Below are 14,650 nucleotides of genomic sequence, written 5' to 3'. Positions count from 1 at the left end.
ACACACATCGCGGTTGCGGAGGGAAAAAAATAAATTTTAACAGTCACAATAACATCTCAGGATAAGAAATTGAATCGGTCAGGATCGCAGGTGCACCGCCTATAAAATTTCATTTTGACAGATGTCCTGAGGTCGTAGACGAAAAATATTTCTCTCGCGGTATTGATGATACAAATAATCATAAAAATAATAACAAGGGATGACGTCGTATCTGCAAAGTTGTAATATACATAATCTCATATTTCACATTATATACGACACATCTATGGCCATGTACTTCACACGAACGGGTGTCTTGACATTTGTGTTCTCTTGGAGCCGCTTTCGAAATCAGTTTTCTGTAATGAAAAAAATGTCAATACCAACCCCTGTCGACGAAACTTCGAGCTGCGGTTCCTCCATCTACGTTACGCCGGCTACGTGTGGACAGAAATTAAAAAAAAATCTCCAACCCACGTTCAGCAAATTCATTCGAAGTTTAAAAATTGACAATTTTATTTTTTTCCGATCACCCCGTACGTGGATATGTGTATGTATATTATTACAAAAAAGAAAACCACGAGAAGTGCCTTCTTCTGTCCGCTAGCTGCCACTGCTGCTTTTCAGCCCGGTGGAAAAGCACGCAAGCTCGAGGCTCTAGTTTTTATTTTCGTTTATTTTTTCTCTTCACATTTCGCTTCTCCGACGCAACACATTCATGGGCCAGGCTAGCTCGCGGCAAGGTATATAAATACATACCCCGCGTATTTATTCTGCACTCGCCTTCGGTTACTCATCTGTATGTGTGAAATGCATACCTGTTATCTACGTTACGAGGCGTCGAGGTGGAGACGACGACTAGCGTCGCCTCGGCGTCGCGACGCCCCCCGTCGTCTGTGCGCTCTACGTACGTGTACACAGATATATCACGCGCTTCATGTGCTGCCAGATGTACAAAATGTAATTCAATATACCCCGCGCTAAAAACTACACGCCCAGCCGAATCTCGAAACGAAACGGAAGAGCGAAGGTTTTCTCTCTACGTGACCGCGTGTATACCGTGTGTCCTAGAATTCACGCCACGGTACGTCTGGTTGCCTGCCGTCAAGCCCGAGGCTTACCACATGTCGGTAAGTCAGAATAAAAGTCCGCGAACGAAGGTAGCGCCTGACGGCAGGCGACCAGGCACACCGCGAACGCTGGGGCACACGGTATAGGGTGTAGCGAATATTAAGGTATGGCTTGGAAGAAGAGAAAAAAAAAAAATCAAAGGAAAACCGCTCGTTCCTCTTTCAAGCCCGGAGCTAGAAGGAGCGGGGGTATACCTGGTACTCTTTCGATGTGCTGCAAAGCCATTTCTATCTTATAAAATATTTTCTAATCCTCCCCGAGGGGCTGCTACCGGCCCGCGATTCTCCCGAGGGTTTTCGGAATACGTTCAACCCCCGGTGACTCCCGAGGACCAAAGAGAACACACGCGAATGGGAGATTTCTCATCATATTGCCTGACAAAGTCTCTACGTACGAACCGTTCTTTGTCATACTACCGAAGCATACGTTAGTTTTTTTTTCATTTTTGTTCGATTATTTAAAAATTTTATACGTACGTCCCGTCCGGGTCGAAAATTTGATGCACGTGTGCACGTGTGTGGGAAAGGGTCAGCGCTCGGTCGGGGTGTGTGTTATAGATCGTAGGAAAAGGCTTTCGGAGCGAGGTCATTTCCTGAATGAAAACGTTGCTCGATTTCCGTTTGTATTTTCCAGCACGGTATGCGCGCAGACGTATGTATTCGTAGATAATTGTATCTGCACATCCGAAGAGGTGGGGCGAATTGAATAAGGCCAGAACTGATGGAAATAGGAAAACTGACGCGAAAAGACGAGGAATAAAAGGAAAATAGTGAAAAACGAGAGTAGAAAGAGTCGCGACAATTTTTCTTCTCATTTTTCCCCTCACCAAACTTATGCTATTCGAAAAAACAAATCCGGTGGATACTCGAATGATACCACCCCCTATAAAAAAGCGACAATTCCAGATATCTCTACGTACGGAGATAGCGTCTTCATCCATCCCCCGGTCGTTTTTTCCTTCACTTTTCTTCTCTCGTTACGAGATTAAAATATTTGCATCAGGGATGCTCGGGGGGTGGCGGGAGAAAAACAAAAAATCAAGAGCGTCGCGGTGACTGTCAAAATACGGAGCCTTGAGAAAAAGAGGTGGAAAAAATGAGGCGGAAAAGGGGGAAGAAAAAAAATGAAAAAACCGACAAAAAAATAAGTAGAACGTGGCAGGTACGGACCGCTGAACATCTTGGTGATATCGGATCAATATATAGCACAAGACAGGGGGGACGGTGGGGGGGGGGGGGAGGAAACAACCCCTGGCCGATGCCACGGTTGCAGCAAAAGCAGAAGTAAAGCAGCAGCAGCAGCAGCAGCAGCGGACAAACAGGCAGTTATACCGCAAGATGTGTGTTTCGAAGAGCGCAAAAGTTTACGGGATACTTCTTCTCTCGCTCTCTCGGTACTCCTCTCCTTGTACATATCGTCAGAGAGAGAGCTCGTTTAAATTTTATACCGTCGGAATAGCCACGCGTTTTTATCACTGCCGCGCCCGCGGTTTATCGAACTACGTTTTAATATAAAACTTTACTGCCGCAGGGGAAATGGACCGGTTTTCACGTGTATTGTAATGTACACACATATATATATATATATATATATATATATATACGTACATATTTGTGTACACCTGTATGTATATGCATCTACGTAACCACCTAGCCGCGGAGTAGCGTACCGATAAAAACAGGAGTACTGAAACAGATTCGACCAGAAGGGAGGGAGAACGGGGAAGGCAGGGGGCTGCTACCGCGGACTGTCTCTTATCGAAAACGTCACGCGGCCAAGGAAGAGCGGGGGTGAAAAAAGATGAACCGATATATAGAAGCTAAATAAATTCGACGAAGGAAGAGAGAAAAAAAAATGATACGAAAAGAAATAAGCATCGGGGTTGTCCAATCATTGGTTGGAATCGACCCCTTTCGATTTGGATGAATTGAAGTCCTGCCAAATGTAAAAAATCAAAAATGTTTTTCCTTTGAAAATTCAAAGATTCACTGTTCTTAGCATTTTTCAAAATTAATTTTTAAAGGTCTCGAAAATCATAACAGTTACAAAAATGAATCTGAGATTCTTCTGAAGGGGATATCTGGGGCTATGGAAGAAAAAAATATCGTCTTCAGCCATTTGTCGATTTGAGATGGAATGACCCATAGATATGTGGTTTATTTATTTTTATTTTTTTCTCATTTTTCTTCCGGATCCGTTGGACTCCCGCGGGGCGAGTTAACGTCGGTTATGACGGTCGATATGATTCGTTGTAATCGATTGGTCCGGAATCCATTGGATGTGATTCACGGAGAGTTTTACAAGTTTCAGCGAACCGCGTCGACCGCCGACCACTGACGATCTGACCGCGCTTTACCACTGTCCAGCCACGTTCCGCTCCGCAGTCCATTGTCTCGAGTTGGTAAACTTTTGATCCGGGGTGCAAAGTTTCCGTACCAAAACCCATTTCTAATACCTTCTAACTAGGGTGCATCGCGCATACGAGGCGCGCTCCAATTGCTCGTTTCTAACTGAGAATTTTTTCATTCGTTTCGGTCGATGATTCGGGAATACGTCCGAAAGTCCTGCGAACAAAGTTCGAAGAAAAAAAAAACCGACGGAATCACGATCGTGCGAATTCGAAGTTTCGAACGAAGAAATTTCTATCTGTAAATTTTCATTCCGTTTCAGAAGCGAGAGCTCGTATATTCGGCCCAGCTGATATTTACGTGAAGACGGGAAGCGTTTTGACGCTGACGTGTCTCATGTCGCAAGGACCTCATGACCTTGGTACCGTGGCGTGGTACCACGGCAGTCATCCGGTACTGGCGTCACCTCCTGGCTCGAACGACGTCGCCCTCGAACCAAGGGTCGCCGTGGACACCGAATGGAGCGACGCGCTAACGTCAAGGTCTGTTCCCTTTCCCCCTATTTTTTTTTTTTTTTTTATTCGTCTCTTTTTTTTTATATATATCTTATCAAAATTCCCTGACCCGACCCCACCCCTTCGTGACCCTATTTTCCTCCCCCTTCTCTCTTTTTTTTCTCTTTCTTCTCAGACTCTTTCTTATCTCTCTTCCGGTTGGCCCTCTTTCCGACCTCACAGTTGTCGTCATCTCCGGGAACAATAATATCGTTCCCTTACCCCTACAGATATACGGGGCTTCAAGCTCCCGTATAATATCACCGTTAGAACCAGAAAGCTCCCCGCGGTGTTGGAATCACCTCGTCACACGTATAATAATATCCATGCGAGCTTTAGTCTCTGCATTTTCATGGGATAATAATGAAATTTTTCATAAAAAGTTGAGCAGAAAAAAAGCTTCCGTTACTGCACTTCTAGGAGCGTACATTTTGGAACGTTATTCTTGTAGTTTTCTTTTGGGGAATTCAAAAAGTAATGACTGTTTATTTTTTTTTGCCTTTTTTTCTCTTCTGGCATTGCAGATTGAAAATAACGCACGCCAAACCTAGCGACTCTGGAAATTACAGCTGCGTACCAACGGTGGCCGACAGCGCGAGCGTGAACGTCCACGTAATCAACGGTGAGCTTTTTACAATAGTAACAATAATAATAATAATGGTAATGGTAATAATGACAATGACAATTATATGCATTATATAATTACGCAATTTACCGGATACCGTTAATTCCCATCGGCAAAGGTATGATATTGCGAGAGTCTGTGTAATACGTACGTACGTACATAGATGATTAAATGCTTATGTATTATTTATTTATACGTATAATATACCGCGTTACATTATAACGCGATTAATTCCACTCGCTGGTATAGATATTTCGTATTTGATCAAAGCCGCGTAAAGTGATGAGATTTACAAAAATTTCGTTACACGAAATATTGATATGATATCGGAAAAACACCCGCCATTCAAAATCGCGTATGATTTAATTTTTTCACATTTTATTCTACCCTCTGATTTTTATTGGGAATTTTCGACGTTTCTTTCCTATTTCAAATTTGTTTTACGTTCGTTATTTATTAATTTATTTTTTTGTTTTCCATCTCGTTTATGAAATAAATGTTGACCACAAGGTATTTGGATTACAACGTTGATTCGATCCATTCGATTTCTATTTGTTTTCGGTTTCGGTTCGTTCACCGGTTCAGATCCGTTACATGGAATTGATTGATGTCCGCTCATTTTTTGTTCAATTTAGAGGAAATGGAAAAAACGAAAATTGAACATTCTCTTTCTTCTTTTTTTTTTGACAATCATTCGCTACGTATTTAGATACGTATTTATTTGTTTTTTTTTTTAGGTTTTCCATTGGGGACATACACCCTGGTGTAATTTAGGGTGCATGCGAACGCTTACGCAAATCCGTGTAACTGTAGCTTTCGGACGTGACTCGAACCACCCCCATCCAACGGCGGTTGAAATATATTGAAAATAAATATTTCTCCGGCGAATTGACAGACCGCCAATATTTGACGTTTGACGTTTTACGTTCGACGTTTGACGTATGACGAGCCAGAGATTTGCCACATACTTTTTTCGTCCACATAATATTATGTATGCAGCACGTACCGTATGTATATTTTTTTAATGTACATATTTTATACGTACGCGTAGCCCGCGCGACACGTAAACCTATCCGATGTTCGATTTTCCGTTGGCGGTCGGCTCGTGCCACGGGGTGACTGCCCAAGTGATCTATTTCCCGACGTCCGAATGATTTATCTATTTACCAGACCACCGACCAAATGAAAACATTTCAACCGATTTATGATCCCTCGATCCCCGATACGGAGGGGAGGGGGAGGGACGAATCAAAAATGTGAAAAAGTAACGAAATGAAGGGAAAATGAAAAAAAAAAAGAAGGGAGATTCTCGAGGAACCGATCTCAACGTCCATCATCGGAGATGCGGAGCTCGTATTTTATTTATTCACTCGTTCGCTCCTTTTTCTCAATTTTTCTCTTTCCACTGGCCGAAAACGCCTCCGGACATTCGAGTCTCGTATAACTTGGTCTATTTTTCATCAGTTAAATGAAGAAAAACGAGAGAGAAATAAAATTTGAAAGCGGTCATTTGGTCCGGCGAAAAGAGCTTCCGGGCAGACCCTCCCCCCGGATATCTGGATTCGTTGAAGTGTATCGCGAAAAATTCAACCGCTGCAGGAACACCGGTGTGCAGAGATCGGCGAGCCGAGAAGGACGTGAGGCTCGGATACGAATCATGATTTATAGTTTCGCCCGCTTTTCACCTAGGAGAATGGTCATTTTGAGGGCGTCCAGTTCCGCGGTTCAATAGGGGCCGACATTATACGACCACTTCGTCAGTAGCCACGTGTATGATGTGGCCATAAATATACCGCACACGTACACTTGGCTGAATCATAAGTGGTGGTGCAGTTGGACACTGCGCGACCGACGTGATTCAGGTGGGCACAAAATATCCCTAGGGGAAATTTGCAGAACTGCAAGGCAGAGGTGGCAATCGCGAACGGTTCGACCCGCATCGATGGTACGTAAATTCCCCCTAGGGATATTTTGTGCCAACCTGAATCTCGTCGCGCAGCGTCCAACTGCACCACTTATGATTCAACAAAGTGTACTTCCGTCATTATATGTCGTGTACAAACCTCCGACGGCAACTACCAATACCCTCCACGTTTCGTCGCAACGCACCCATGTACAATATCTACCATACGGACATACAATTGTTTACATAGGTGCATACGCCGGTAAATATTATGCATACATACGAGTATGCGGTACATATTTACCCTCGTATATATATATATATATATACGGCGGTACAGTATAACGACAGATGGTCCGCGCCTTTGCGATTGAAACCCGTAACGACCACGGCGCGAACAGACGTGAAGCACATCGCACATAGAGATGTGAAAATTATACCGATTTCACGAGGTGTTCGATGAAAATTTGAAGGACGTTCTAAGGACGTGAGTCTCAAATTGATTGGGAAAGTTGCGAGATCGGTATTTTTGTCGCGTAACTTTTGCGGGGCGGAAAAGAGAACGGTGGCTGACGTTTCTGAAATTGTTGCGATGAAATCGGCATGTGTAATTATTGCTGAGGTGAGTCGAACGGCGGGGGCTGGTCGAGAGGCGGAATACGTCGGTGAGCGGTTCGGGGGTAAACAGCGTAACTTTGCAGTTCCCGTTTCCCCCATTTACGAAAGTAATAATTACACTTCACCGAAAACCTGGAATGAGCTTGAGTTCAAGCCGGAAGCAAAGCTGCTTGCTCTCCGTGATGCCGAACAAGAGGAGAATCGGCATCGAAGCGGTTGTCACGTCAAACTATCCGTTTAACGAGTCTCGTTTAAACTTAATGAATCACTTTTTAAACGCTAATCGCACTTGCGGACTCCTAATATCTCGTGATCTACAATTCCTGCCCTATTATACCTACCGGTGATGATACCGGATAACCTGTGCCATCGCGGGTACGGCAACTCGGCACGCATACGAAAGATTAAACCTCAAAACTTCAACGGAACTACCAACTGTCACGAATCTACATTCATCATATCTTTTCTTCTCTCCGATTATCCGTCAAATCGAGAGGCGCATCTTGCTGGACTTCGCTGAAATTTTATTCAAAGTAATATACTTGCGCATACGTTTATACCATGTGTCCCAACGATTACTTACTTATCCTCCGTCGGTAAGTCAGAATAAGGCCCGCGAACAAATATGGCGCTACGGGGAAGATGGCGCGCGACGGTAGGCAACCCGACATACCGCGGTTTGAACGCTGGGACACCCGGTATGCAGAGTGCAACGTGCACTACGTAAGAATCGTTAACGACGCCGATAATTACGACATGCCGGAATCAATTAGCGCATTTTACCCCGCAGCTTTCCAACCCTCCCAATCCTCCACATCGTCCCCTTTAGCCGCTAACCAAGTGTAATCAGCTCGCTCCTAACGAATCTGCTCTTCACGTGCCTGTGTGTAAGCAACGTGTGCGCACCTATATGTACGTGTAAATCTGCCGTTAGAAGAGATAACCAGAATCGAAGGTCGCGTTTCAGAATTTACGGGAATAATAGGAGAACGGCGAAAAGCAGGGGAAGGGGGAAAGAAAGCCCGAGGATTACGCGAGGATGCCGGGGTGGTGCATCGTGACGTGGGAGTTTTAAAGAGTGTAAGGGCTTGAGAATGGAATAAAATGCAGACACCGTGCATCGCGATATAATTCTGTAGAATATACGGGGGATAGCATGCCGCAGACTCGTTAAACCTGAATTGTCCATTTTACAGCCGGTGGAATTCTCTCGCGTTTGCGCTTCGATTCGTTACAGGCGAAAAGTGTACGTTATATACGCGAGTATCCGCGGGATCCGGATCCACCGACCAACGACGAACGGATGAAAAACCTATATACCTACCCACCCTATAGATATACCCTCGTTCTGGAGACACCCCTACCACTCCGTCCTCCCGAAAAATAAAAAAGGGATACGCTGCATAGGTTTTTAATTGGAGCGGTCGGTCGGTCAGCCGGTCGATATATCGAGGCTGCTTCCGGTCCCGCAGTTGAAGAAGAAATAGATTTTTTTAATAACAGCTTCGCATATCGAAGAGAGCGATGAAAAAAAGCTAAGTCAGACTGAAAATTGATCAAATTCTATTTCCTTTTTCCCTCTCTTTTTTGTAAAACTGGCCAATGCGAGGCAGAACTCGCAAATATTTTTCGGGAAGAAATATCTCCCTGGAATATTTTTGACGATGAAAATCTAGATGAAAATTATGCTTGGACCGAAATGAAATAGTTTTCTATCCGATTTCAAGTAATACTTTGTTTCTTTTTTTCATTCATATTATATCATCATTTCCTTTAACGAACAAATTTTTAATCTGTTTGGTATATTTCTTGATTTTTTTTTCAATTCCCCAATCGATCATGTTTGCGATGAATTAATGAATTCTCGAGCGGATTAATGTATAGAACTGGTAAATTCCGTTTAATTGAATGTAGAACAAATATTTGAGCTTAAACTGATTTTTGTTGTTTCTGTTTCTTCTTTTTCTATTTATCTCGATTAATTTATTTGTCGGTTGTTTTGAAAAATATCCGGAAGTACAGGATTATCGAACAACTGACCCAGATACGCCTCATCCCGTTGATGTTAACATATTTTCAATTTTCATTAACCTCGTGCTCGCGCCATAATTATGAGTGGGCGAATATCTCTACTTCATATTTTTTGAGGGGAGCAAAAAAAATCTTGCTCATTACATCTGCAGTATATGTTATTCGGTCGCGTAGCATTTTTATATGATTTTTTTTTTCGCGCTCTCGCCGATTCCCCGTCCTCCAATCCTCAGGGATTTTAAAGGGGGATGATCGGTCGGTCACCGTACAGTTGATGGTGACGATTCACGTAAAATGTTGGTAGGATGAAAATATTTATTTATGTGTCACCCCGTGAAATGAAAATTCACTCCTCATCCCCTCCTCCTCCCGACCCTTCTCTGCAACGTTTAGCGCGGTGTAAGTACAGCTTTCACTGCGAGAGGGAATAGGGAGGGAAGGCTATCTTATGTTATTGCTCGAGGCGGTCTTGTAAACTCGGGAGGAGAACGAGATTGGAAATGGGAATCTGAAATCTGAAATCATCCAACTCTGGGGTGCCCGAAACCCTGCATGCAAACGCAACACGGCAAATCTACCCCCCCAGGAATGACCCTGATTTTCGATTAATTAGCGAGAAATTCAGTTACAAACGTAAACTGCGTGAGATTTACATGTGCGTATACGATGTACATTCATATAGGGTAGCGCAAAAAACGACGGCGACGATTTTGGAAATTTTTCAAGATATGTACGGTAAGAAAACAATTTGAAGAAGAATGATGAAAAAAAGGAGGGTTTAGCGGTAGTAAATTTTTTTAAATTCATTTACTCAATCGTACGGTTTTCATTAGCGAGTATAAATTGACGCGATGCGATTATAAAGCTATGGGATACTTATGTGGAAAATTTTACGGGACGGTTAAAAAGTTGAAACAATATCAGCCCCGAGAATGGACGAAGTTCGGTAACGACTATACGATCGTCCGAACTATGAACGGTTATTATATTCCTTTAATCGCAAGCTCTGTTCGAAGAGGAGTTGGGGCGGATTGATTTTGCAGCGTAAAAGTAGTCGAGGAAGCGTATAATACCTGTAAAGACAAAGGAAGGAACACTGAGTAGTTTACACGTAATTAAAACAGAGTTTTCCAATCTTGCCTCGCCTCACCCCGCGACGCCTTTCTCTTTCCATTCTTCGCCTCTTATTTTACTTTTCTCCGCTTCCATTCGGACGACGTTTCTCGTTTCACTTTTCAGATTTCATCACTTCGATTCACTGTCTATTACAGTTGCAGAATTACCCACCATCCGTGCACCTGATGCAGACTGTCGTCGCTCTCTTGGAAAAGTAAAAATATATAAACTAAGCTCATCCCAAGAGAGCAGAGGCAGCGTCATCGATGAAAGATTCTTGGAGGGCTGGAGCTTTTCATCGTTATTATTATGCATCTAACTTCCTATGAATGGGCGCCATTATGCGCACGCTTCGCTGACGAATGACAATATATAAGATAGCTGAGTCTATGGGATATTGAAATCAATCGAATTCATAATTACATATAGGCAATAGATTACGTATAAGAAACTGGAATAAGTCAATAATTTTCTATTCAGTTTCATTACAGATATATTGAACCAGATCGATATATGTATGGTTTCATCGGAGACTTTTCTTCGCAGCGTACGGTGTCAATTTTTGGTCCATGGCATCGAGTCGAAATACGAGATAAATTTATTTTTCTCGAGATCGGTTCGCATCGGTGAACAAATGATCAAAACAAAAAAAATAAATGGGAAGTCGAGAATCTGGTTTATCTTGTACAGCGACCAATTAACTATTGCTCCTTACTTACTTTTTCTTCTTCATCTTCTTCTTCTTCTTCTTCTTATTTTTCGGCTTCATCCAACTCGCGATAAACTTATAGCTCTCGCGGATGACGAACTTTATTGGCATTGCAGAGAAAAAGTTCGAAAAACAAACCAATTACGTATCATACATACAGGTACATAGGTTTCACGTCCAAATATATATACTACATACCCAGACACATGTCATAAAACATACACGTCATAGTTTTTTACTTCAGATTCGAAAACCAAAATGATTCTCCCTCGCGATTCCTCTTGATTTTTTTCTCCCCGCGACACAATTTGAGGTTTTTTTTTTACAAGTTATCTCGACTCCGGATGCGACGCATATGACCGTATTACACGGGATTCCCGATCGAAAAATTCTATAGCCAACCTACATGAAAACGAAAGAATGTGAGCTCTGATATGTAAGGGTGGGTACGGGGAATATATATCCTTCTTTTGGCCCATTAGACGAAGGGCCCATTCTTTCGGATATCCGGCCATTATTTATCACTAATACAAATAAAAACTAGTGGGGTGAAAAAATATAAGGGGCGTGGACATAGGTGGTGCAAGCCAGGGATTAGGCGGGCGGGTTTTTCGCCCTTGGGGGGTTCCCGGGAAACGGAAAAGAATGTAGAAAAAAAAAAAGAGTAATAAAAAAATACAGCTAAAGAGACGAAATAAAGTGAAGGTAGGTCGCTGAGATTGCGACCGATGGACGCGCGACTTCGTACGGCACATACATACCTAACCAAACTGAGAATAGGAAATAGGGATGAGATAGAAAATCAGGAGATAGGCGAAAAGGTAGAAGCAAAAAAAAAAGGAGGGGCAGTCGCGTGTTGGAGGGGTGCGAAAAAAAAAGTAAATGATTAAATCAAACGATCAGAGACTCGGGCGAAAGGATGTTGATTGAAAAACAAAATGAAAATTCTATTTCGTATAGTTTGTAAATTCTCCCCGAATTGATTTTTCTTCACATTTTTCTAGCTCTCTGTTTTTCTATCTTCCCATCGGATGTTCAGCTTTTTTTACAAAATTCTTTTTCTTGTATTGTGTTGAAAACAATTATTTTATATCAATTTGATCTCGTTACTTCCGTCCGCTCGACGAGTAGAAGAAGAAAAAAAAGGAGACCGAGAGTAAGGAGAAGTAGGAAAAAAAAAAATCAATCAGATAAACACCGAGAAACGTATGGAAAAAAAAAAGGGAAAAAGGAAAAACAACTTCCTTTCACTACCCTCTGAGAGCACGAAACAACGTTAGATGTATACCGTTCACGGTTTTAGGGAGGAAATGTAAAGTCGGAGCATAAATCATCATCCATCTGTATCATTGTCCCTCATTTTTAACCAAAGTAAAAAGCTGAACACTTATAATATATTCCAAGGAATCCCTTCGAGCTTTTACTGACAAAATGAAAAAATATATCTACGGACATAAATCACGTTTAATATTTACGTGTAATTTTTTCCCGTTTTTTTTTTTTTTCCGTCGGCGAACAATCGAGGGAAAGAAAATTTCCTCCATCCAGTTTCGGAAGGGATATTCAAACGTGATTTTTCTTGGTTCGAAATTTTTATTGTGATTTAGCCTTTTTTTCAATCGTCACTCGTTCGCACCTCTGCGGTGTACTCTACGTCCGATAACGTACACATATTCGACACGTGACGTATAGGCGAACGGACGGAATTATTTCTGGAGCAAACCCGAATGGAAGGAACGGCGGTTGTGCGGAAGGGACGTTTGGACCTCGGAGGATGGGGCGAGGGATGTGGGGCGACGGGGATCGGAAGAGGAACGATTGATTGTATACCTGTGTGTATAATACATAGGAGGTTGTTTGCCTAGGAGATTTGCCAGCGAAATTCTCCCGTGTAATTGAATTGGTTGTTTGAGAGAGCTGCGCGCCGGAAGATAAATCATCAAGATGGCAATTTTCACTTATTTATTGTCTATATGGTAAAAGCTCGAGCAGCTCTCGCCCGGATTGATCGCCGCTTATACCGCGTCCGTATCGCGTCTATTTCCCTGGAAAAAAAAAAAAAAAACGAGAAAAAAGAATAACCAGCGAAAAACTGAACTGTTCGAAGGACAAAAAAATAACAATTAAATTATCGCATCGCTCAGGAGTGTATAGATATTGTTATATTTGTTTATTTATTTTATTCATGTTTTTTTTTTTTTTGTTTCTCAGGAAGATCATTAAAAATTACGAATCTCCGGAGAGACGGATAAATTTTTCATATCCTAGAGTACTTCATGTATGGTATAAGCTGGAAGAGAAAAAACAAGATTCACGGTCAAACGGAATAAAAAATGCGATTTTTGAGAGAATATGAGGGTGAAATTTTTCTTCATCTTATAAGTGGGGTAAAATGATGTTCGGTACATACGATTTATTTATTTTTATACTTCTTTTTGCTCAAGTTTTGTCTGTATTTTTCCTCTACGGTACATCCTTACGTTTTGGTTTTTTTTTCTAATTTGTTTTTTTTTCAACATCTTTTCCCGACATCGACTTTTCCCCCGTTTCTATTTCTGTTTTCTTCTCAGGAGACCGAAAAAAAACGAAGAGAAAGAAGGAAAATAAAAAAAGAAAAGGAAAGGAAATTGAAACAATACACGAAAGCAAACAAACTTGAGGAGAGAATCCTAAGGGCTGATATGCGGGAATAAGAAGAGCAGGGTACAAGGAGTTGAAAAAAAAAGGATCTGCGGATTTAAGATGGCCGAAAGTTAAACAGGATTTTTTTGGTTCTCGAATAGAATAAGAAAAGAACCCACATCTAACGTTTTTTGGATATCACAATGACCTGCCGTTGTTGAATTTAATTTTTGCCAATTATAGAAATCAAGAAACGTAAGAAAAAAAAATCGTCAACTTTTCACGAAGGACAATCGGTTGGCGAGGAAGTAAGATAGAAAAATAAATTCTCGAGAGAGAAAGGGTGAGAGGAGGAAGATGGGAGAAAAAATGCCAGAACATAAAAAAATAAAATGAAATAGAATAGAAGAGGAAAAAGAGAACGCGTTGAAAGAGGCCCGTTCAAATTTTAAAGGTTCCTTTTTTTTGCCGGCCCCTGGACTCCGGGATCTTTTGGGGGCCTCGGAGCTTATTTAGCAACGGTTTTCGTCCCGTTACGGTTGGTTGCGTAGAAAAACTCCCTCGCGCATATTCCCTAGGAGACGAGTCGGCGGCGGACGATGGGCGAAGGGCGGCGGTAACGGGGAATGGGAGGAGGGGATCATTTACCTACCCCGAAAAAGCCCGGCTCCAAACCCTTGGGACAAGATCAACTCGTATTCAAACGAGCGCCGAATTCACCGCTTCCATAATCCATAACGCCAAGTTTAAGCTCCCTATGTACACTGGGTACATATGTACGTATAATACAGTCGCGTGCACTCTAATTCCAAGTACCACCAGGTATATACGTGTACATGCATTATATTTATATACGTTAAACTCCCGCCATCGAACGCTTCGCGAGTCACCCCCTCGAATTTGAGAATAATTACCCCAATTAAAGAAAAAAAAAAAATTATCTAATAAGTTTCAAACTCTCACGAATTTATTTCGAACATTTTATACACGAGCGCGAGATTCAACGTTTGACGT

General features: G+C 42.1%; 1 protein-coding gene across 3 annotated transcripts in view; it reads left to right on the top strand.

Moving 5' to 3' along the window:
- The window catches only part of LOC105688701 (zwei Ig domain protein zig-8), a 178,923-nt gene that overhangs the window by 157,752 nt on the left and 6,521 nt on the right, over nt 1-14,650 (top strand). For 2 of the 3 annotated variants that reach the window (XM_048656624.1, XM_048656626.1), the window contains 2 exons: nt 3,781-4,000; nt 4,537-4,634. In XM_048656624.1, the coding sequence (XP_048512581.1) occupies nt 3,781-4,000; nt 4,537-4,634 (318 nt within the window). Of the gene's footprint in view, nt 1-3,780; nt 4,001-4,536; nt 4,635-5,374; nt 5,596-14,650 lie in introns of those variants that run through there. The other variant, XM_048656625.1, reaches the window with a different exon arrangement.

The sequence above is a fragment of the Athalia rosae genome, chromosome 6 (genome assembly GCF_917208135.1).
Source record: "Athalia rosae chromosome 6, iyAthRosa1.1, whole genome shotgun sequence".
Taxonomy (NCBI): Eukaryota; Metazoa; Arthropoda; class Insecta; order Hymenoptera; family Athaliidae; genus Athalia; species Athalia rosae.
Note: the sequence above shows the minus strand (reverse complement) of the source record. Positions and strands in the feature narration are given on the sequence as shown.